This window comes from Garra rufa, chromosome 5 (assembly GCF_049309525.1).
Source record: "Garra rufa chromosome 5, GarRuf1.0, whole genome shotgun sequence".
NCBI classification, from domain to species: domain Eukaryota; kingdom Metazoa; phylum Chordata; class Actinopteri; order Cypriniformes; family Cyprinidae; genus Garra; species Garra rufa.
The window spans coordinates 37141584-37167318 of NC_133365.1; the positions used below are offsets into that span (position 1 = coordinate 37141584).

The following is a 25735-nucleotide window of genomic DNA, read 5'->3' on the forward strand; positions in this document are numbered from 1 at the left end:
GGTTCGCTTACAAAAGCAAATTGCAAGCACTTTCCACAGTTATAATATGACACCCACTGAGAAACGTCCTGCTCCAGTCGTGCTTGCAAAACAGTTTCTTGTCGATGTGCCACTTCAACCGTTTCATCGTCAGACTCCGGCTCGAATTGATAGGGTAAAATCGAGGCTATCTTTTCTATGCATTAACAGGTCTCCACAGCTGTCATTCAGTTATGCCAATGGGCGTTTCGTTTTGCGCTGAAGCGGTAGACCAATCCAAAAGGACTGCACCATCTGACCAATCACAGCGGTGAGGGCTCACTGAAAGGAGGGGTTTAGAGAGACTGATTCTTCGAACTGCTTCACACGAGTCGTTTACGAATAATTTAGAAACGGGGTAAAATTAAATCTAATTTTTGAGAAAACTGAAGTGTTTTTTGAACTTGCATACATGTAAACCTGTTTTAAGAGACTATTACAACAATATTAACTACCTTTAACATGGCATAATAGGGGCACTTTAAAGTAACTGGGTCAAATTAAGTATTTGACATTAAAGACAACATAGCACAGTGAAATAAGTTCCAGGGAACAAATATTGCTCCTTAATGAAAAAGTTAATTTCTCACCCTGCTACTATGTTAATGAACGTTTAGTCACTGTTGAATGTTCATGGCAACAGTGGCAACAGTTGCTCAGTTGGCGTGATTAATTTTAATAGTCACATCCTTAAATTGCTTGTCATCACCCATCAGCACAGTTAGCATTAATTCTCCAGTGACATCTTGAGAGATTTGCGTTTTCCTGTAAAATGAATTCATTTAGCTACTCAGGAGGGCGTACATATATGAACTACATCTAAATGACCTTTTTGTTTTTCAAGTTTTTAAATCTGTCACCTCCCAGCTTGAACTCAGAAACAGCTCCTGGAAGGGGGTCTTCATCCCTCGCTGTTGCTCTCTCACCTTTTCTAGTTTGAGGCAGACACACACCGTCACCGAGCCCCCACGATTCATCCCGGTGCCAAAGTAGCTCTAACACTTGAGTCACTTAGTCCTTGCTGGCCAGCTGCTGCACAGTGAGCGGTGGGAGGCAGGAGGCTAATGGGTCTTTATTTTTAGGAAAATCGTTAATTACCCCAGGCTGGGCTGATCGTGTCAGGCGTTTGGGATATTTCTAGTCGCCATGCTTGGGCAGGTCAAGGTTTTGCAATAGGGTGATGACAGGTGTGTCTTACATTTTTGAACGGTCCTGCAAAGTTCTAAGGTGTCGGGATGGAACAAATTATGGTGGGAAAATGCTGAAATCAAGGAAACGTGCTGCTTAATTTGCACATTTGGAATGATCAACTTCTACATTATCCTTTTAAGGTCTAAAAAAATGCTCCAAACAGGTATCACTTTCTTTCTTCTGTAGAACACACATTGTGAAGAACATTTCAACTGTCCATACACAAAGAAAGTCAATGGTGTCCACAAAAAAATATGAGTATTAGACATTTCTCATAATGTATTGCTTTGTGTTCCAAAGAAGAAACTAACTCACACAGGTTTAGAACAGCATGAGGGTTAATAAATTATGACAACTTTTTTATTTTTGGGTAAATCACAGTTGAGGTCAAAAGTTTACCCCCTTTCAGAATCTGCAAAATGCTAATTATTTTACCAAAATTAGAGGGGTCATACAAAATGCATGTTATTGTTTATTTAGTACTGACCTGAATAAGATTAACATTAAAGATGTTTACATATACTCCACAAGAGAAAATAATAGTTGAATTTATAAAAATTACCCGGTTCAAAAGTTTACAACCCCTTGATTTTTAACACTGTGTTCTTATCTGAATGATCCACAACTGTATTTTTTTGTTCAGTGATAGCTGTTCATGAGTCCCTTGTTTGTCCTGAACAGTTAAACTGCCTGCTGTTCATTCAGGTCCCAAAAGTTTTGTGTATTTGAACACTTTCCAAAAATGACTGTATGATTTTGAGATCCATCTTTTCACACTGAGGACTAACTGAAGGACTCATATGCAAATATTACAGAAGGTTTAAACGCTTACTGATGTTCCAAAAGCAAAAAAACAGAATGGAGGTATACATTTTTCTTATTTTGCCCTTCAGATGCTACAGATGTGTTGTTTAGACTAAAATATTGTAAAATATTTTATGTGAAATAACTTATTCACGTCAGTACTAAAATAAACAATAACATGCATTTTGTATGATCCCTCTTATTTTGGTAAACTAATTAACATTTTGCAGATTCTGAAAGGGGGATGTACACTTTTGACCTCAACTGTAACCACTACCTAAAGCAGAGAACTAAACCTGATTTAGTTTCACCAGACATATGAAGAAATTAAAGCAAATTCTTAAATTCTCATCCACAACAAATTGGTTTTCCCCTCTCATATCTCTTCAGAAGCAGGATATGATCACTGTGGGACGAGAAATCTTAAAAAAAATTGACAGAGAGAAATGAAAGGACGAGACCGCAGGATGATAGGAGTTAATGAAACAGGCATGTAGTGGGCACCTTGCGGGGAAAGATCTGGAATTAGAGTCGTGATTAAAATGACTCAGTGGCTCAGATTTCAAGAGCAGACAGGCGGGCAAAGGTCTGGACTGTCATACTGTTACCTGTGATTTAGAGTGTTAGCTGGAATACTTAAGAAACTTTATCATAATTACACACTGAGAAATGGCAATGGATATCATGCAGCGAAATTAGTTATGAAATGAAAAGTGATATAAAATATAATAACACAAAGCCTACCTTAAGAGAAATAAAAGCTAATTAAAATGACTTCAAATGGATGGAACTTTTGAACTTTTTTTGTTTAGGGAAGCTTCTATCGTCTCATTCTACATCCCACATCTTTAAGTGAACATCCAACATGTTCTTGTTTCCATTGCATGGGGTTTGGTCTTTCCGATGAGCTCTGATGGGAACCGGATTGGCTGTTGGAATAAGGCGCAGTGGGAGGCTGGGAGAACGTTGGCCTTTTTAAATAGGATTGATGACCTGACAGATCCCCTCTTTCCTGTTGCATGCAAAGGTGGGGGGTTTCGCCATCCCAGGCCTTGAGCACAGTAAACACAAGCTGCTAGTCGCAGCCTTTCACTGTGCTGTCACAAGCAGGCAGGATTGATTACCCTGCAAGGCGATGGCTATCACTTTCTCTGACCCAGAAGTGTCAGCGTGGGTAATATGGACGCGTGTAGCGGAACCAAATGTGGGTCATGTGACTATAGTCGTGGTCTTATCAACAAAAGTTATCGGCACAGCTGACAAAAACGCAGAATTGAAGTCAACGTAGCATGCCTTACACATTTACTCGTCAAAGGATTTGGAGTTTTTTGTGTGCGAAAGAGCTCAGGGGAGGCTGTTTGTGTGAGTGAAATATGTGTCTGACTGTGAAATAAATGAATCTTGTGGCATGTGTGTCTGTATGCCTTCACAGCCAATTAATTTATTTGGAATTGTCTGAATATTCAATGTGGCTTAGGCTGTTATTGTGACAAGCGCCACATAAACTTCGGTATCACAGCAAATCAATTAATTAAACCAAAGCGCTTCATCTGCAGTGAACTCTTACCCTGTCTGGTGGTTTTGAAGTTGAAGGACTGGAAGCCCCCAGCAAGAGCAGATGAGTCAATGACGTCCACTCCATACTCACTTTGACTCTTCCTGTAGAGGGTGATGGCCACGATAAGGACGACCACAGCGATCACCCCCGCAGCCAGACCAGAGTACAGCGCAACATCAATAGAGTTCTCCATACCTGGGACACAGACACACACACACAGGCTTAATGGAAAAACTATTTATTGCTTATTGTGGAAACATACATACAACACATACATGTACATTCCTCTGCTATCTTGGACCAAATACTATTGTAATTAGTAGTAGTAGTGTTATAAAACACAAAATATTACTGTAACTATAACTAATCTTTTATATCATGTCATAACACTACTACTACTACTACTACTATATTGTATATGCATTAATTATTATTATGTATTTTTTATTATTAGAAGGAAATGTGTTAACGTGTTATGCAGTTATTTAAATAATTACTTTAATGATAAGCAGTCTTTCATATTTTTTCATTGTTGTTTTTATTATTATTGTGTTATGAAATAAAACAAGATATGGTTCATGTATAGCAAAAAAAACAATTATTATTACATTATTATACATTATTACATTGCTTACATTATTACATTATAGTACTACTACTAATTGTATTATTATATTATTATTACTACTGCTAATAATAACAACAATAATAATAATAATTATTATTGTTGTGTTATGAAATAAAGCAAGATATGGTTCATGTCTAATAATAATAATTATTATTATTATTACTACTACTACTACTATTATTATTTTTTTAAATTATTATATTAACATTATTACTACTACTACTACTACTAATAATAATAATAATAATAACAACAATAATAATAATTATTATTATGATTATTGTTGTTTTATGAAATAAAGCAAGATATGGTTCATGTCTAATAATAATAATAATTATTATTATTTTTATTATTATTACTACTACTACTACAACTACTACTACTACTACTATTATTATTTTTATTATTATTATTATTATTATAATATTAACATTATTATTACTACTACTACTACTAATAATAATAATAACTTTATTATTATTATTGTATAGTGGAAAAAAACTGTTCATGTATAATAATAATAATAATTATTATTATTATTATTATTGTGTTATACAAATATATTGTTAATGTATAATAATAATAATTATTATTATTAGTAATAATTATTATTATTTTATTATTAACATTTAAATTTTGTCATTTAGCAGACAATATTAATATTGTTATTATTACTACATTTTTATTTTTATTACTACTACTAAATTTATTGTTATTAAATTATTACTACTGCTAATAATAATATTTTATTATTATTATTATTATTGTTGTGTTATGAAATAAACAAGATATGGTTTATGTATAATAATAACAATAATAGTAATAATAAAAATAATAATTTAAATTATTAAATAATACAATAAAACAACAAAATGTGAAATTGTATAGTTTTGTAGATTTGTGCAGGTGAAATGTTTCCACAGTGCAAGGTTATACATGTATATGTGCGTGTGTGTGTGTGTGTGTGTGTGTGTGTGTGTGTGTGTGTGTGTGTGTGTGTGTGTGTGTGTGTGTGTGTGTGTGTGTGTGTGTGTGTGTGTGTGTGTGTAAAATTATAATAATGTCATAAAATAGTATTATAAAATAGCAGTTATTGAATAATATTAAAATCATTTTAATTAAGTAATTTTATATTTCATTATTATTATGGTTATGTTGTTATATTATTATATTATGTTATATTGTGTTATGAAATAGTATAAAATATCATGTTATTAAAATCTTTTATAATATTTAATTATTATTAGTAGTAATAGTAGTAGCAGTAGTTGCTATTGTTTTCATTTTTGCTGATATTATATGCTGCTATCATTGTTATGAAAAAGACAAAAAAGTTTCCTTTCAGTCGGTCACGTCGGACCGCCGTGACGTCTCCGTTTCCCTCCTTCAGGGAACAAGGGTTACATACGTAACCGAGACGATAGTAAGATAACTGAGGTAAGATAAATAAGATATAGAGTTTTTAAACAGTTTTATTGTGAAATGTTTTGATGGTGCCAGAAAATAACATTTTGGTGACAGGGAAGCATTTAAAGGCGTCACGTCTGGTCATGGCAGTTAGACTTGCAAATCTTTTAGACACCTGTGCAAATGGAACAGGTGCAATATGCACATGTTTAGCAGTGTATAAAGATATGCTTGGCACGTGAGGGCAGTTTGGGAGGTGTGAATTCCAGGGCTCTTACTACTTTAATAACTGGCAGGGTAGTGTGCCAACACCCCACGCAATGATACATCTGTTCAGCTGGCATCTACAGCACTGGCCCAAGTGACCTCTGCAGCAGGAGGGTTGGGCAGACACAACTCGCCAGATCACAGAGGACACAGAGGACATTAATCATGCCGTGAGAGGAAGAATATGCTTAGAAAACTACAGCTCTGCATTTCAAATATCCTGACGCACTACAGAAAGTTGAACAGGATTACACGCTTCAAGCTGGAAACAAGTTTCTGTCCAAGGGTAAAGGTGAATTAATTGCATGTCCATCATGGAAGAGATTTAATAGATTCAATTAGGAGCATTATAACCCAGCTCACACATCAATGCACACGGAAGAGTCTCAGAGCCACATCACTGTAACAATGCAGCAGCACCTGGTACTAATACATATTTAAAATGATGTTTTGCAAAGTACCTCAATATGGTTAAAATAATACACGGGGAGAAATTAAGACATAATATGCTTGACGAGGTGAGTTAATATTCAATGATTACACCTCGTTGCTTCCTCTAAATATAGCACATGTTCAAACGCCACATCCAATCACTCACTCTCTCTAATCTGAAAGGACACAAAACATTGACTAGCACTTTGAAATTCCCTGAAATAGATAAGGAGAAAATCTGGAAAAGTTGATAAGGATACCTGCAGAATATTTAGGATTATACTGAGAATCATCTAATTCTTAATTAGGGTCTTTGCCTTTTTCTAATCAATTCAGCTGAGAAAAACTGCCGTGAGGGAATAAGACTTATGAAAGATTCAAATTAAAATTATTTAGTTTTTCAAGAAAATCTATTTTGTTGTTCCACTGGCAGTGAAAATATTCTGTTTTTAGAGAAAACTTGGTAAAATATTACCATATCTATTTTGTTGTTCCACTGGCAGTTTTTCTGCAATTAACTAATGAATAAACTTCATAAAAAAAAATAGAAAAATAAAAAAGAATAGAAATTAAAATATTTCGTTTTTAGAGAAAATTTATTTCATTGTTCCAGTGGCAGAGAAAGTACCTTGTTTTCAGAGAAAATTTAGTAAAATACTACCAAATTTATTTTGTTGTTCCACAGGCAGTTTTTAATTAATTTATGAATAAAGTTCATTAAAAATATTTCTAAAATACAATTTTCTACTATTATTTTATGAATAAACTTCATAAAAATCACAATGAAATTAAAATATTTAGTTTTTAGAGAATTTATTTTGCTGTTCCAATGGCAGAGCAAATATCTTGTTTTTAGAGAATATTTGGTAAAATTACTAAATTTATTTTGTTGTTCCACTGGCAGTTCTGTTTTTAGAGAACATTTGATAAAATATGTTGTTGTCCAACTGACAGTTTTTCTGCAATTATTTTATGAATAAACTTAAAAAAATGCAATAAAAATATCTACAATTATTGTATGAATAAACTTAATTAATTTTTTTTTAAATATATTGTTTTTAGAAAAAAAAAATATTTTGTTGTTCCACTGGCAGAGGAAATATTTTTTTTAGAATATTAAAACATATATTGTTTTAGAAAATATTGCCAAATTTATTTTGTTGTTCCACTGGCAGTTTTTCTACAATTATTTTACTGAATAAACAATAAAAAAAAATCTACAATTATTTTATGAATAGATAAATGAACAAATAAATAAATGTTATTTATCTGAAAATGTATCTTGTTGTTCCACTGGCAGTTTTACTTTTAAATAAATTAACTTAAATAAATAAACTTTATATTACATTTGTAAATTAATTTTATATTACAAATGTATTATTTGATTTCATATTTTCAACAACCATTTTTACATTGCATAAACTCTTATTTGTAAAGTTTATTCACTGTGGATGCTTTAGCTGGTTTGCAATTTGCATACTAAAATTCAAATTGAGAGACAGATTGGATTCTTGCTAATTAATCTTCTGCATCATTTTTTCCACTTTGTTGAAAATGACACCTGTTGTCAGCATAATGATACAGGTAACCAAGCGTAGATCTGAAGACATATTTGATGGGATTCAGCTTATCTTAATTAAGGAGGAAGTAAAAAAAATACCTAGCACCTAAATTCTCACAAATTTTCAAAAAAAGACATCTAAGATAAATTGATTCAAACAGTAGTTCACTTAACAACAGCAACAGCTTATTTATTTTTATTTTTATTCCCTCATCTGTATGGCAATTATGTATTCACATCAAGGAGGAACTCACTCTGAGGCTTAACATCATGCATCAGCTTTCCATCTGCAGGGAAAAAGAGACAGAACAAGAGAGAGAGAGAGAGAGAATTACAGTCCATCCCTGTAATACTTATTACAAATCTGCTCTCTGATTCACATCACGGGTAGATGTCCAACTGCAGGCTATGCCAGCTTCAGCTGTGGATACTGTTGCTCGGCATTGTTGCCATGGGAAGCAACTGGCAGATGGTTTTGGATCACTTAGGCTACAGGATGTTTCCATCCTTCATTAAGAAGGAGAAATCAGAGAGGGTTCTCATCATAACAGCTACGAGGAAGATATCGAGAGGAACACGGGGCACGATGCCGTCACTTTCATCCACTTTTAGCAGACAATTATCACAGTTCCTAAAACATGAAATTCACGCACTTGAGCTTTGAGGACCAAGTGCGCAATAGTTTGACGATGGTGCTGTTGTCATCAATGAAATGACGGTGTTTATGACAAATTACGGCATTCGCGCATACTCACTTTGCGTACACAGTCCTCCCGTGCAGTTCTCCGCGGTTTGACCTTCTCCCTCACACATCTTGCCTCTGTGACGGGGCGGTGGAGCGTTGCACTCCCTCCATCGCTGCCTCTCACACTGCGCACTACACATCGTCCACTCGCTCCACTCCTCCCAGACGCCATCCACTGCAGAGCACACAACAGGGTTGCCGTTTAAGGAAGGTGAACAGCTGCTCTGTGCCTTAACTGCACTCGGCAATGAGCTTTTGAGATTTCTAGAGACTTCATAAACTTAATTAAAAGTGTTTTAATAGTCCAACTCTTGACCACACGGGCGGGGTTACACACATTACATCAGCATATTTTAAGACAATTTATTACATTCTCAATATTATGTGTAGCTTGGGTCAAAGTTTTATCTGTTCTTCATTTTATTTTCAAGCCATAAAAAGGGGTCAGAAGTTTACATACACCTTGCAGAATCTGCAAAATGGTATTTGTTTTACCAAAATATGAGGGATCATACAAAATGCATGCTATTTTTTATTTAGTACTGACCTGAATAAGATATTTCATATAAAAGATGTTTACATATATAGTCCACAAGAGAAAATAATAGTTGAATTTATAAAACTGACCCCGTTCAAAAGTTTACATTGACTTTGTTTTAGTGATAGTTGTTCATAAGCCTCTTGTTCTTTGCCCACATATTCTTTGGTTTTTCAGCATTTTTGTGTATTTGAACCCTTTCCAACAAAGACTGTAAATCTTTGCGATCCATCTTTTCACACTGAGAACAACTGAGGGACTCTGCAACTATTACAGAAGGTTCAAATGCTCACTGATGCTCCAGAAGAAAACACAATGCAGTAAGATTAAGAGCGGGGGGTGAAAACTTTCGAATTTGAAGATCAAGGTAGATTTAACTTATTTTGTCTTCTGGGAAACATGTAAGTATCTTCTGTGGCTTCTGAAAGGCAGTACTAAATGAAAATAAAAAAGATATTTAGGCAAAATAAGAAAAATGTACACATCTTCAATCTGTTCAAAAGTTTACACCCTTGCCTCTTAAAGGAGAAGTCCGATGTGATATTGACCTAAAGTGTGTTGAATCATTATACCGAGTGTGAACGTACCTTGCATATCTCATCTCGGTTTGTGCCCTGCAGTCCGAAATCTGGGGTCAGTTAGCCGATGCTAACAGCAGGTTGTCAATGAGGGTGAATAGGGCATCGGAGTAGCCATGTAAATAAATCACTGTTTTACACCATTTACGAGGCACAAAGTAGCTCCACACTTCATTGGTAGACTTCCAAGGGCCCTGACATTTAAAACGAGACATTGAGAACTCAGAAAAAGCACCGGTAGTTTATTTACAAGAAGATTTATACAGACAGTACCTGCAAGAAATTTACCAGCCGCCGCCATCTTGAATTTAGTCACGATAAGTCGATTGACGAGCAGGAAGGAACTTATCAGGTTATAGTTTCCTTCCTGCTCGACACTCGACTTATCGTGACTAAATTCAAGATGGCGGCGGCCGGTAAATTTCTTGCAGGTACTGTCTGTATAAATCTTCTTGTAAATAAACTATTCACCCTCATTGACAACCTGCTGTTAGCATCGGCTAACTAACCCCAGATTTCGGACTGCAGGGCACAAGCCGAGATGAGATATGCAAGGTACGTTCACACTTGGTATAATGATTCAGCACACTTTAGGTCAATATCACACCGGACTTCTCCTTTAATGCATTGTTTTTCTTTCTGGAGCATCATTGAGTGTTTGAACCTTCTGTAATAGTTGCATATGAGTCCCTCAGTTGTCCTCAGTGTGAAAAGATGGATCTCAAAATCATACAGTCATTGTTGGAAAGGGTTCAAATACACAAAAAATGCTGAAAAAACAAAGATTTTGTGGGACCTGAAAGATTTTTCTGAAAAACAACAGGCAGTTTAACTTCAGAACAAACAAGAAATCAAGTGTAAGAATCAAGTGTATGTAAATTTTTGAACAGGGTCATTTTCATAATTCAGCTATTATTTTCTATTACTATATGTAAATGTCTTTAATGTTAAATATCTTATTCAGGTCAGTACTACAATAAAAAAACAACATACATTTTGTATGATCCCTCTTATTTTGGTAAAATAATTAACATTTTGCAGATTCTGCAAGGTGTATGTAAACCTTTTAATGTTTAAATGTTTGGGATTAGTAACTTTTTTATTATTTTTATTTTTTTATAAATATATTTATTCAACAAGGACGCATTAAACTGATCAAAAGTGACATACAATGTTACAAAAGATTTTCATTTTAAATTCTGCTCTTTCTATTTAAAAGATATTGGAAAAAATTAATTATGGTTTCAACAACAAAATTTTTTAACTGTGATTAAAATTTCTTGAGCATTTAGGGCAGCACTTTATATTGATTTCTGAAGGATCATGTGGCTCTGAAGCGTAATGGCTGCTAAAAATTCAGCTTTGACATCATAGGAATAAATGATATTTTAAAGGGATAGTTCACCCAAAAACAAAAATTGCCCAATGATTTACTCATCCTTAAGCCATCCTGGGTGTATATGACTTTCTTCTTTCAGACAAATACAATCTGCTTACGTTCATGAGAGAGTGGCATTCCAGTGGATGATGGAGGACTTGCTATATGCTAGAGAATGTGCTAGTCTCACGAGAACCAAGTTTTGTTTCAAGCAGGAAAACAAGGCTTCTCTTGGCTTTTATTGAAATCTTCCAACATTTTTCTGTACGAATCCTCATTTTGTACTTCTAATTCAAGCGTTTTATTTTGCGCTCTCCACTGCACTTCTGCAATTGTCACTTTTGTGCTCATCATCTCATTTGCATACGTCCTACATCATCTGCTAGAACGCCACTGTCTCGTGAATGCGTATAACAACAAGTTAATGGAAACTAGAGATTTTGGTTTAAAAAGTCTTGAATATGCATATTATTCTTACACAAATGAATCGATTTCTCTCAGAAGGCCTTTATTAACCCCCAGAGCCGTGTGGAGTACTTTTTATGATGGATGGATGCACGGTATTTTGCTTCAACATCTTGACCACAATTCACTGCCATTATAAAACTTGGAAGAGCCAGGATATATTTATATAACTCTAATTGTATTTGTCTGAAAGAAGAAAATCATGAGTAAATCATGGGGTAATTTTCATTTTTGAGTGAACTATCCCTTTAAAATATACTAAAATAGAAAAATTATAATAATATTTCACAATATTACCGCTTTTGAGGTATTTGTAATCAAATAAATACATATTTGATGAACACTGTCAAACTAAATACGCAAAGGCACTCATTTTGCTCAATGTTTTGCTGCTTATACAGATGTATTTCCACAATATGTGAAGAAAATAAATACTGTGAGATTTCACTACCTAATTGGACAGATGCTTGAGAGGTTTCAGAAATTAAGAATTAAACTATAAACAATTAATCAACATGGTATATTGTGTCATTTAATTAACATTTGATAAATAACTGACCTATGTAATAGCGAAAACTATTTCATTCTCTATAATAACTGGCAGAACTAATTATTGCAACACAACCTAAAAGCCATTTGAGAATGCTATGAACATGTTTTCCTATTAAATTTCTACAAAAAATGACTTGATTTCTTAATTGTCATCACATACCATATATAAACTCAATGCATGATTAATTAGGCATTAAACAAATTAAACATGTTTCACTCATTTGAAGCTTAATTGTGAACAAATTATTCAATAAACTGAAGATTAAAATTTATTATACAAACCAACAGTAATCGTGCGTGGTCAGATAAAAAAGACAGGTTCACAAATTGATTTAAATATCACGAAGACAAGAACACAACTGAGTACAACATGAATAACTCCTCTAATAAAATTATACTAACTAGAGATTATTTCTTCATTCTCATAGGAGAACAAAAGGTCTCATTTACATACATGAAGTAAAGCCTCAGTAATACCCATAATAATACCCTGACATTGAATTATTACAGAATGTACTACAATGTCTGATGTATTATGAATGTAAAACATGGCTTTTAAGTGCTACGTTAACACTAAAAACTACAGTAAGTTTCTATGCTGGAGGATAAGCTGCATCTCAGGGGTGTGCTGGGGTTGATGAGGATCTGACCTGGGCAGAGTGCATTGCAGGTGATCTTCTGCACAGACATGCCCTCACAAAACGCTCCTCCGTTCAGAGGAGCGGGGTTAGTGCAGGTCCGAGATCGCTTCTGAACTCCTCTCCCACAGTTCACGCTGCAAGGAGACCACTCTGTCCACAGAGACCATCCACCATTCACTGCAGAGAGAAAGAGATCTTCCGCTGAATAAGACAACAACTGAACTTGAGAGGCAACCTTTCCTTCACCCTGCCAGAAAAAACACTCAGAGGTCAGGATGACTAATAGGCTAAGGGAAAATCTTCTGTTACATCTGTGGTTTGACTTTTTGTAGTCTAGCTTTGATATGTCTTACCTGAACAACCCGAAAAACTGCCAGTGTTTTAACACCAATGTTAGCTACAATATGTTTCAATAAGGTCACGTAACAGGGAAAATGCACAATGCAAATAATAAAATACAGCTAACCATAAACACTACCAGTCAAACATTGGAATCATTAAGAATGTTTTTGAAAGAAGATCTATGCTCATCAAAGCTACATTTATTCTGTTAAAAATACAATAAAAACAGTAATATTGTAAAATATTATTATAATTTAAAATAACTGTTTTCTATTTGAATACATTTTAATACATCATTTATTCATGTGATGGCAAAGTTCAATTTTCAGCATACAGTACCATTCAAAAATTTGGGGTGAGACTTTTCAAAAACATTTTTAAAAATTCTAACTTTTGACCATGAATTTATACGTGCATAGATATAAACATGCTTATCAACTGCCTATCATTGCTGATGTCAAAGGTCTCTCTATCCAATCATATTCTACTCCATTTTGGCAAATTTATCTTCTACACGCACAGTTTGTGTGGCTTGCCCTCATGTTAAAAAAACTATGAACAAAACAATGCAAGATAAAAGAAAATAGGACCTTAGAAATAGGAATTAAAGTTGATGGGATCCAAAAAACAAAACAAAACACTGAACACCACTGACATTCATTGTATTGACAAAAAACACAATTACAGATGGAAGTCATGAGGGTGAATAAATAATAGTTCAAAAATCAAAAGTGAAAATGATCATAAAGAGGCATACAACTTAATGAGATAACAGGTAAAATGTGATAATTAATGACTTCACAGCCCTGCTGCAAACAGAGAGCCGTTTAGTCGTATTTTTAGCAAAGATGAGGAGACAGCACAGGTCAATGAAGCATATCAGTGTCATCTTACCAAACACAACTACAGTAGCTGTGGTACTGCGTCTTTTTGCGACCACGTTACTGGCGAGGCAGGTATAGTTGCCGGAGTCAGAGAGCCTGGCTTCATTGATGATCAGATTGTGGTCAGCACGGGTGTCAATGTTATCATCCTCAAGGGTGCTAACCAATTCTTCATTTTTCAACCACTCCACCTGACAAAAATAGAAGCATTTATGAACCAAAGCTGTAAATTGCGAAAGAGATATCAGTTTCTATACACTCAGTATAGAAAAGTATAAAATGTTATTGGAGGCAGTTTAAAATATCTGATTTTAAATAATTAAAAGGGTCATCAGAGTCAAAAAAAATTTTTTTTTAAATCCCTATAAATCATAACCACTTTCTCAGATCAAGCCATTCTGAGATTCTTGGCTATGTGACATCACACAGGCCAAGACCCCTCCCATGAGTGTTCGCTGTCACTGGTGTTTAACCATAGGCCCGCCCTGAGTGAGCTGTAAAATTCGCCATTGTTTCGGCGGCGGAGCATAATGTCATCTAAGCGATTAAGGCGTTTTGCTGACATCTGAGCTGCTGAATACGCAGAGGACTAACGTTACTTTTGTTTTTGAAAGGAATGCGCCCTCCGATCTGCGTAAATGCATGGTTACTAAATATATGAAATTATAGTTATATTTATGCTGAGCAGTAGCTGCAGTGATGCCCTCTTCACCATTTCTTCCTCTACTTTCATCACAGCACTTTAAAGGTGCAATGTGTAATATTTAAGATTATCTCTAGACAGAAATGCAATATAATATACATAACTATGTTTTCAGGGGTGTATAAAGACCTTATGTGATGAGCCATTATGTTTTTATTAACTTACATACACCGCGGGTCCCCTCACATGGAAGCCGCCATTATGTTTCTACAGTAGCCCTGAACGGACAAACTGCTCTACAGATCGCGTTTCATCACTGTTGTTCTAGTGAAAAAACACTGACACAATGATGAGCAAGTATCAGTAATATTCACAATAACATCGTTTTATTGAATTATCAAGTAAATCTAATTCCCTAATTTACGTTTTAAAAGAAACTTCATTATTCTTTGCTGTCTAAAACGACGACATCTTAATCGTGGTCGGCTGCCGTAGCTTCTGTAAAGGGAGGGGTGAGCGGTGGACGGAGTCCACTAGATGCCGCAAAAAATCTACACACTGCACCTTTAAACTTTGCTCTATTCACAGATTATTTCTCAGAATCACATTATCCCCCACATGTTCATAGCTCATAACATGCTTTAATTATTTTGTGAGCCATATGACTAACCCAGATGCATAATTAGAGTGATTAAATTTGTGATGCTGCACTATAAAGCTGTAAAAATACAGTCTGCAAAGTCTAAAATCAGTGTAATGTATATATTTATAGTATGTATAATGATTATTTTCGGAAGTGAAGAAGAAGTCATCTTATAATTTACAGTGAAAAAATGCAAATTCCCAGAATTTTCACATTTGATGGTTTTTCATTGAAATTGTTTCTCAACTATGTTCTTCTCTTTTTTTGTTTTGTTTTGTACGTTAGGGTTTTATGTCACATCTTATGTTGTTAAATTAATCTTTATTGCATTATTTGTGTGTTTGACAACACCTATATTTTCTATATCAGCTTGTAGAAAAGCTGCTTGTAATGAGCTTTAATTCACCATTTGACTTTTTCTTTATTGACTGTTTTTCAGGTGGTTGTCAATATAATACAGATATATTATCTCATTTAATGAAATATGTATTTTTTACTGTAAAAGTAAAATTTGTTTCTTTACATTTTACAGATTACTATAAAAAAACACTATTACTTAAATAACATCTTAGCTGGTCTCTCAACCCGAAAAACCTTATTAGCTTGGTATATTCTGCTAGTTTAAAAGGGATTTGGGGCACAGCTGGCCAACCAGTTTAAACCAGCTAAAGCCAACAAATCATCCAGTTTAAGCTTTTTTTCAGCAGGGAGTAATACTACTTGTGTATGGACGTGAAGCGCACACTTCTCCTCTAATGTATTTACTCAAGTTTTCAGAGAAACTTGGGAGCTGAAATAGGCAATTAGCACACAGTGAAAGCAGACCTCTCTGTTGAGACATTTGCCATGCTCTGCATTCTTGAGCACCACTTCCCCTCAGCCTTTGAAAAGGTGCAGAGCACAAACATGAAGAGGAGAGGGAGAAAGAGAGAATGAAGGGGGGGAAAAACAGGATAGAAGTAGAGAGGGAATGAGAGGAGGAAAGGTAGGGGACAAATACAAATTAGCTGGGTAAATGTGTGGCAGACGATGTGAGAAATGAATGGCCTAATTGGCACATTTGTTTCAATTACAGCGTGGCTAACAGTGGCAGGGCTGATGGAGGAGTTTCCACAGTCTCGAGAGGATCCCATGATTTCATTAGTGCCTCCATCCTGCCTGATTAAGGTCCTTTTGACAGGAAGAGATCAGTCGAAGTGAAGACCTCGCTGTTATCGAAAACACAGGGACTACGCGGCTGTCGCGGATAAAAGCGGGACAGGAGGTCAGAGCCGCTCATAAATGTTTCGAACTCAGTAAAACAAGGTATTAGAAAATGTTTGGATCAGTGTTGCAGGTGGTGTTAGAGGAGGTTTTTACCTGTGAAGTGTGTGTATGGTGGAGAAGAGGCTGTTGAAACTGCTTCATATTTCAGCAGGGTAATTACTAAGATTAAACAGCTCTGATAGACGGCCCTCAGGGAGCAGAAATATAACGCCGCCTCACTGACTGTGAATTCAATCAAACCCACACACGCACAACACAACGACAAGACAGACACAAGCAGACACACCTACAACTGCTTTGAAATTGCTTTTGACACCAACCTTTGATAGCACAGAGAGGTAAATCAAAATTTCTGCAACTGCTTTAGTTTTCAATTTTGGTATATAATGAGCTTAAAACAACTTTCAAATGGGTATTTGTACTTTCAAATGGGTATTTGTGTAATGGGTAAAAATATACAATATACAACAAGTTGTAGAGCCATATGACATCTGTTTTATTTTTCTCCAAATTCTGTTTTTTTTTTCCATTTTAATTTTTCTGGATTTCGTTTTTTTGCGTTTTCATTTTTCTAGACTCTGTGGTAATGGTTGAATAAACCATGTCTAAATAAAGAGAGTATCGTTACATTTAGTATTCTATTCCTGTCAGTTTCTTCAAGTTAACTTTTATTTTGACGGTGTTGTGAAGACCTTTGAGTTTCTGTTTGTATATATGACGATAGTTTTTCTCACAAGAAACGGTAAAATGCTCATGAAGTGACTCTCAGAGCAATTCTAAAGATTATGTTTATGTGTTTCTGTACTCATATATTGAGGTGGCAGAGGCTGGAAACACTACCCTGGAAATCCAGAGGTCTCGCGAGAGCACAATTTGAATTGTCTCTGCAAGACACTCTGGCATCGAGCAATGAAGCAGGTTACTGCATTACGTAGGCAGTTGTGGGAACCAATCAAATCGGTGTATCTGATGTAGGCAGGCCAGAGGCGAGCTAAGCTGATGACGACAGAGCTGCGACGTCCAAATCATTTGGTAAACTTTGAAAGATCGCTGTCGCTACAGATGAACACCAGTTGTTTGAAACGGCTTTGGCCGCTACAATGAACGAGTTAGACTTGGCTTTTCAAAAAAGCGGAACAGAAAACCGAAAACTCAAATCGTTCCTTTGCAAGAAGGACGTTTATGCTGTTTTGCCGACTGGATACGGCAAGAGTTTAATCTATCAGTTCACGCTATAATTAGCCGGAGAATAGTAGTGCATGTTTGGCGTGCTGTCCGGTGAAGGGCTCCGAGCTCAGGAGTGGCCGAACCCAGAGTACGTTACCCCCCAATAGGAGTAGTGAGAACTCGGAGTGAAGAGATGGGTTGGTGGAGGGTTACTGATAAACCATCGAGTGAATTGAGGTGAGTCTGCTGTATTTAAACCTATGGCGCTGATTGACTTGAGTGGGCTCCTCTTGTGATGTTTACGCTAAGTATCAGACGCGCTTCTCCCGAACTTTGTTAATGAAACATCATTTAGCTCTGCTGGTAGCTAAGCGTGTATTGCTGTGATTGGTCGTGGCGTTATCCAATTGCGTGCAGTGAGAGTTTCAAATGCATGCTTGGTGCCGCCCCTCGAGTTAGGCAGTTTTCATTGCTCGATCCCAGACCCTTAATCTTAATAGATTAGGGTCTGGATTTTTCCAGGCTATGGAAACACAGCAAGCGCACACAGAACATACAGGATTCATATTTAAATAGAATTTATGTGGCCTAATATTCACAAACACTAGTCCAAATCACATTTTGATTAACATGTTCTGACTTTTGATGTATCCATCCAAAATTTAGCAAATTCCATGACATTCCGCGTTTTACAGTAATTCCATTTTTATGACAGAATCTACAATTCCGTCCACATTTTTTTGCATCGCATAAATCACAGGGCTCTATACAACTAATAACTAATAACAAGGTTTCTTGCAACAAAAAGTTCCAGACGACCATTGTCCACCTTCCCTTGGAAATAAACACGCCATTTTTGCTACTGTACCTTTAAGACTTTCATGTGTAAAAGACATCTGCTACGATTCGATAATCTCTTTGCATGTGAAATGACATCCATATTAGATGAAAATTAACAGAGATACTGTGGTTTATTTATGGCAACATAATCTTGCTTGCGGGGAACCCTTGCAAGAACTTGGCAGAAAGGGCTTACTCTAGTCTTGAGAATAAGAAACAATGAGCTGGAGAGTGTGGGCAACACAAAGTGTCTGCTTTTGAGGAAAATGGTCCAATTTTTCAAGTAATTCAAGGGCTGCCAAGTTCTCAGGGTGAGTAAACTGCTGTAATGTTACAGTGGGTTGTGATTCTCATGCTATAAGCTCAAAACCCAACTGCAGAATCCCAGAACTGTGGAATCATGAATCTGACCCCTTACCCTTTTCTTTGTCACAACAGATGCAATAGAAATCACTATTAATTAACTTAACATCATCCCTGTAAGAGGTCAGTTTCTATTCTACCTGAACCTTTTTAATTAGGCTTTGGATAACAAGCCCGACTTATTTGCAGGGTATTTTAAGCTATTTAAATAACATTTATAATTGTGGCTTACATTTTGGTACAAAGACAGTTTTTATACAGTGTCTCGCTTTTACAGTCAAATGTTTTTGAATGCTAAGATTTTAAATGTTTTTTATAAAATAAGTCTCTTCTGCTCCTGCTTCTGATCCCAAAATACAGCAAATATTTTTTACTATTTAAAATAACAGTTTTTTTATATATATTTTAAAATGTCATTTATTCCTGTGATTTCAAAGCTGAATTTTTAGCATCATTACTCCAGTCACATAATCCTACAGAAATCTTCCTAATATTCTGATTTTCTGCTCAAATTTTTTTTATTAGTATTATGTTAAAAAAAAGCTGAGCAGATTTTTTCAGGTTTCTTAGATGAATACAAAGTCAAAATATATAATTATAAATGTCTTTATCATCAATTTTGATCAATTTAAACCATCCTTGCTAAATTTCTATAATTTCTTTCTCCCCTATTCACTAAAGAATGTTTCAATGTTTCTTGAACAGCAAATCAGCATATTAGAATGATTTCTGAAGGATCATGTGACTGGAGTAATGATGCCGAAAATGTAGCTTTGATCATAGGAATAAACTACATTAAAATACAGAAAACAGTTAATTCTAAAAAATATTTCAGAATTTTACTGTTTTTGCAGACTGAGCAATAATTAAACTGTGCAATTCCCTTTGTCATGTATGTTAAAATAAATAAATAAAAACAAAATCACTAGCATATATTAGCTTTACATCATGCAGGATTTATTTTGGAAGAGCGCGATTAATAATTTAATTCCAATACTTTTCATAATAAATGAACACTGGCTGATGGCTGATTTTCTTTTTAGTTGTACATATTTCTAAATTCAAGATTTCACATGCTAATATATTAGAAACAAAAAATCTATCAAGTGCACATCTAAAAAAAATATGCAAAATAAGTAGTCTTGGTACTATAAATCAGCAATATTATACAGTATAGACAGATTACCACTGTTTGTAATGGAAAGAAATCTTTGATTCAAGTGGTCCGACTGTCCCAAGTGGTTTTCTTATTCTCATCAAGTTAATTTCAAAAGTCAGAATTCCAGTTCCCCTATCAGTCGAATCACTTCGACGTTACATTGGGATCTTGAGAGACCGATCATCTCTGAGCCTTATTAAAAAAGGCCAATTGAAAATTGGCGAGTGGACGTGCGCACCGGCCACGCCCCCGTACATACGGGTATATAAGATGGCGGCGCGCACCACTCAAACAGACTTTCGCTTTCAGAGCCTTCATGCTCAAGCCCGTTGTGACTTCTACAAGAAGAAACAAACCTTCACGTTCCTGCTGCTCTTCTCTGCTGGTGTGCGCCGATCGAAAAAGAGCAATCAAACCGAAAGAGTGAATTTCTCGGCGCCGCCAGAGGGGTCCTGCGGGCAGCCGGTTTCACGGCCACAAAAAGCCTCCTGCTCTCCAGCGAGCAAGCCCCATTGAGTGCACAGTGGTGCCGCGGTTTCCTCCCTGGGCAGACCGGGACTAAAAGAGCAATTTCTCACGGCCGTGTAGAGACGTTCTTTTCAGAATGGCTTTCCGGCCGTGCGCTTCTGGGTGCGGCAGTTACCTCACCTCTCTGGACGGACATGAAAGCTGCTTCACATGTCTGGGCCTCGAACATGCTGAAGCAGCTTTCACGGATGGTTTGTGCGTTCACTGTGAACGCATGACCATGGGTATGTTGAAGACTCGCCGCTCACTCGCAAGTAGGCCCCCCCCTCGCGCCTCACGGCCGACGGTTGGACCGGAGAAGTTTTCCTGCCGCTGTGGCGAGGCACGAGGGGGATTTACGAGTCCTGGTGCCAAACGTACCGCCGGCCCCAAAGGCCCTGCGGTCTTCCGCCCGTCAGCATACCCCCGTCGAGATGCCAGAGCAGTACGCCTCCCCGCCATTCGGGCTGGGCGTCTCCTTTGGTGCTCCACAGGAGGAAGAGATGTCGGTCGCTGCATCAGAGGGAGAGTCAGGGAGTGAGGACACTCTTCCGGTGGCGCAGCACCCCTCCGTGGTTGCTGCTCCGTCGGAAATAGACTCTGAGCTCTCGGCTATGCTCCTCCGAGCCGCCAGGGGTATCGGCCTGGAGGTTACTCCATTGCCTGCGGCCGATCCTTCTCGGCTGGACGACTGGTTCCTGGGGAGGGCTCCGCGCTGCCACCGACTTCGCCCTTCGAGCGACGAAGGTCGCGGCGCGGGCCCTTGGTCAGGTGATGTCCACGGCTGTGGTCCAGGAGCGACACCTATGGCTCACTCTGGCCCAGATGGCAGACGCCGACAAAGCACGCTTTCTCGACGCTCCCGTCTCCCAGAGTGGCCTTTTCGGCGACACTGTCGAGGACTTCGCCCAGCAGTTCTCGGCAGTTCAGAGACAGACGGAGGCGATCAAACACATCTTGCCCCGCCGTGAAGCTTCCATCCCGCCGCCGGAGACGCCACCTCCGCCTGCACGTCGCCGAGGGCGCCCCCCTGCGGCCGCAACATCCACAGCTCTGCCCCTCGCGGAGGCCCACGACGCCAGGTTGGCGGAAGGGGCCCGCAAGCGCAGAGCCAGCTGCAGGAGAGCGGCGCCGCCGGCAGCACAGGGACCGGCCCGAAAAACCCGCAAGAAGACTGCGAAACGTCCCTGACGCGGGCCTCCAGAGGTGATTGAGACTGCTCTTTAGGGGATGCTGACATCTACGCTCCCCGCCCCGGTGGAGGGCCGGGGGCCACTGTGTACTTCAATGCTGCCGTCGGCCCATCTGTCGACGGTACCCACATTTTCACAGAAAGAGCAAAATTTCTCACCCTGGCCTTCGGCCTCGAGTTTCCTTCCTGAGCAGCACTTACACTCCTCGGAACCAGACTCGCGGCCGGCCTTCGCCAGCACGGGAACCAGGGAAGAAGGTAAGCACTGCTTAGTGCAGTTAGACACTTCTCCAGGACGTTCATCCTTCTGGGTTTTGTCTCCCTCCCTGTCTTCCCCTAGGCTGCCCCACCACGATCACGTCGGTCAATGCTCCCTTGATACCACTACACTGGTTGATACGGACGGTACGGCCCGGCTCCAGGCGTCCGCCCAGACACAGAGGTACCCCTTACATTCTTATTCGGGCAGGCGTGCCTCTGTTCTGCCTGCGGAGGTCACGTTCCTACTGGCGAAGGACGCGAACCAGCCTGTCCCTCCAGCCGGGACGAGGTCAGGACCTTACATACAAGTATGTTTCCGTCTCCAGGGCTGGGTTGCAGCCATCTGCCTGAAGGGCACCCGTTGTCGCGTCTCGATCGCTGCCGACGCACACCCCTTCTGCGGTCTGCCCGGGGCTTGAGCGCTCCAGCGCGAGGTGCTTCCATTTGGCCAGTCCCCCCTCCTCCCTGCCTTCTTTAGGCCATGGGAGCTCCCCTGTCCCCTCTTCGGCAGACAGGAATTCGCGTCTTCAACCGGCTCTTCGACTGGTGCTTTCCAGCCCACTCGTGAGTTCCGTTGTGCGAATACAGGGACCTGGTGCTTCGGCACCCCCGCCATCTGGTCCTTCAGGCCAACCGAGGGAAAATCCTTTTTCTCGGTCGGGAGCCCGACTCGGTCCACAAGACGCCCGCCTTGCTACCAATAGCGCGCAGTCAGTGCTGTAGTCCCTGAGCTAATCAGGCACAATACAGCGGTCCCTCTCAAAATCAGAGGCTCCTGGGGCACATGACAGCTCTAGCCGCTTGCCGCTAAGCTTGTTTCATGTGAGACCGCTTCAGCACGATCGAGTCCCATGATGGGCATGGCATCTCGGCTCACTCCGGACTGGCGTTTTCCCGCAGTACTGCCGACAAGTCAGCCCGTGGCTTACCACGGGTTGGGTTGCCATGTACAACAGAGGCTTACAGCTCCTCCCCATCTGCTCCCATGGAGTCCAACGTGGCAGATTTTGCTACTTGCCATTCACTTGAAGCAGGGAAACTCAACCATGCAGCCGGTCGGCTCCCACGGCAGTCCACCCACCTGCAGAATGGCGACTCCACCCCGTGACGCAGCTAGTTGGAGTTATATCGGCAAGGCCCAGCCACATCCGCTCGCCCTTCCGATTCCTCCCATTGCCAGAGTAACACTGGCACACAGCTGACCTCCGGGACCCAAGTACGCCCTTCCCCAGCGAGCCTCCTTGCGCAGACACTGTGCAAGTCCAGGGAGGACGAGGAGTAAGTCTGTAGGTTGCGCTACAAGGATGGCCCACCCGGACTTAGGTCTTAGTAATCATTCCCTCGCGGCAGTCCCTCCCTGTAAGGGCACGGTTTGACACCGTAGACCTCTCCGGCCTTCCACAGGCCGTGATACAAACTATCACTCAGTACTGAGCTCCCTTGACACAGGCAGGCTTACGCACTGAGATGAGGTCTATTTGCTGGCATTCCTCTCGCTGAGAGGCACAGAGATACACGATTGCAGTAGTGCTTCCTTTCCTGCAGGAGAGTTGGAGCGCAGACTGTCCCCTCACTCTCGGAATATATGCCGCCGCTTAGCCACATATCACATGCAGTAGATGGAGCAAAGTAGGTAAGCACCCACTGGTCGTGAGGTCCCTCAGAGGTGCCCAGATCGCACCTCATACCCTCTTGGGACCCCCCCATCGCCCTTCAGGGCCGCGGGGCGCTCCATTTGAGCCACTGGCCTCAGTCGAGCTAGAATTCCTGTCATTAAGACAGCGCTCCTGACTGCCCTGGCTTCCATCAAGAGGGTAGGAGACCTACAACCTTTCTCTGTCAGCGAAGCGTGTCTAGAAATCGGGCCCGGCGACTCTCATGCTACAACCTGAGACCCCGGCCCGGTCATTGAGCACAAGGTTCCCCACCATGCCTTTCCACGATCGAGTGGTGAACCTGCAAGCTCTGCCTTGGAGGAGGCAGACCCGGCCTTGCGATGTTGTGTCTATAAATATGTGAAAATGAAATCACTCGGCACTTCAGGCGCACCGAGCAGCTTTATCTGCTTCGGGGTTCAGCAGAAAGGGAATGCTGTCCCCAAACTGAGGTTGGCTCATTGGGTGGTAGATGCCATCTCCCTGTTATACTCAGGGACAGCCATGATCCTTGGCTCATGGCACCTCACTAGCAGATATCTGAGAGCTGCGGGCTAGGCGACACCGAATACCTTCGCCAGGTTCTACAACCTTTGCGTAGAGGCCGTTTCTCCCGTGTCCTAACACAAGGACTTACAGGTGAGCGGGAGACCGGCTGGTGTCGGTTTGCTGCGCCATTCCCACGAGGATCCGTGCGCTATTCCCCAGGATGTAGCCCCTTGGTGAACCCTGGGTCCTCCAAGCCCCGCAGTCAGGGCTAGATGCGGAGTAGTTCTGACTGTGCTCCTGCCAGGGTCTCCTTCGCCCCGCAGGTTGTGGCTATACCTTTCAATATTTCCAGCGGAGGATCCCGCTGTTTCCCTTGTGTATCCCTAAAAACCTTTATGGATATATTGAATTATTCTCATTTCCACATGTAGAAAATTTCATGTGCTCCGCCCCCCCAACCCATGCTTCAGTACATCTGGCATCCCTGGAAGGCCCCCCTATTGGGCCTCAGGGCGTTGGGAAGGTTACGTTACACTTCGCCTGCCGGCACGTATACTTGTCAGCACGTGAAGTTGTGCGTAACGCGGTGCCAGGGTCGTGGCCTGTTCCATGGGTCAGTTCCCAATGTAACGTCGAAGTGATTCGACTGATAGGGGAACGTCTAGGTTACGAAGGTAACCCTCGTTCCCTGAAGGAGGGAACGGAGACGTTACATTCCCTGCCACGCCCCTGGCGTCGCGCTGACGCCGGCTTGATCGGCTCTTCAGCGAAAACCTGTTTGAGTGGTGCGCCCACTCGCCAATTTTCAATTGGCCTTTTTTAATAAGGCTCAGAGATGATCGGTCTCTCAAGCGAGATCCCAATGTAACGTCTCCATTCCCTCCTTCAGGGAACGAGGGTTACCTTCGTAACCTAGACGTTTATTATCCAATTCTAAAGCTTTGATATCCCTTGATGCACTCTGAATTCAAATGATGATTCTAAAAAAGGTAAAGGGTAAACATACACACATAAGGAATTAAGCCCAGACCTGGCAAACACAGAGGAAAAAAAGGCAAACACTTCTATGACTATTATGGTGTTGGTCAATCATGCAGAAGTAAAGGCAACCGCAAGCATATAGCACAGAGTTGTCCCTTTCATCCTCTCCTCTCCTGAACACACAACCACATTACCATTCTTCCCAGATCAGCCTTATCACAGCTAAACACATAGAGACAGGATACCACCCAGCTCCAACGGGCCTGTAATTGGCTTGTTAAATCATGAGGATCATCACTCACTTTCATGGTGGCTGGAACAGTACAGGAGAGAGAGGGGAGAAAAAAAAGGAAAACAGGTAGAAACACATGACATGAGCAATAAGCTATTGCTCTTTGAATGTATAAGCTCCTAAAGCATATTAAAAGTAATTAATAAAAAAGTAAAAGAAATCTTCATCCAAGATGTTTCTCCAAAAATTCCTTATGTACAGTGCCTTGCAAAAGTATTCAAAACCCCTTAATTTTTTTTCACGTTTTGCTTATGTTGCTTCCTCATGTTAAACTGTTTTAAATGAACT

At 39.6% G+C, this 25735-nt stretch overlaps 1 protein-coding gene across 1 annotated transcript in view; it reads right to left on the bottom strand.

Annotated features, from left to right (window-relative positions):
- Positions 1 to 25735, bottom strand: part of unc5db (unc-5 netrin receptor Db) — a 185982-nt gene that overhangs the window by 32653 nt on the left and 127594 nt on the right. The window contains exons 5-9 of the mRNA XM_073840261.1: positions 14000 to 14180; positions 12773 to 12940; positions 8622 to 8786; positions 8121 to 8153; positions 3581 to 3766 (exon numbers count right to left, since the gene is read on the bottom strand). Of these exons, the coding sequence (XP_073696362.1) occupies positions 3581 to 3766; positions 8121 to 8153; positions 8622 to 8786; positions 12773 to 12940; positions 14000 to 14180 (733 nt within the window). The remainder of the gene's footprint in view (positions 1 to 3580; positions 3767 to 8120; positions 8154 to 8621; positions 8787 to 12772; positions 12941 to 13999; positions 14181 to 25735) is intronic.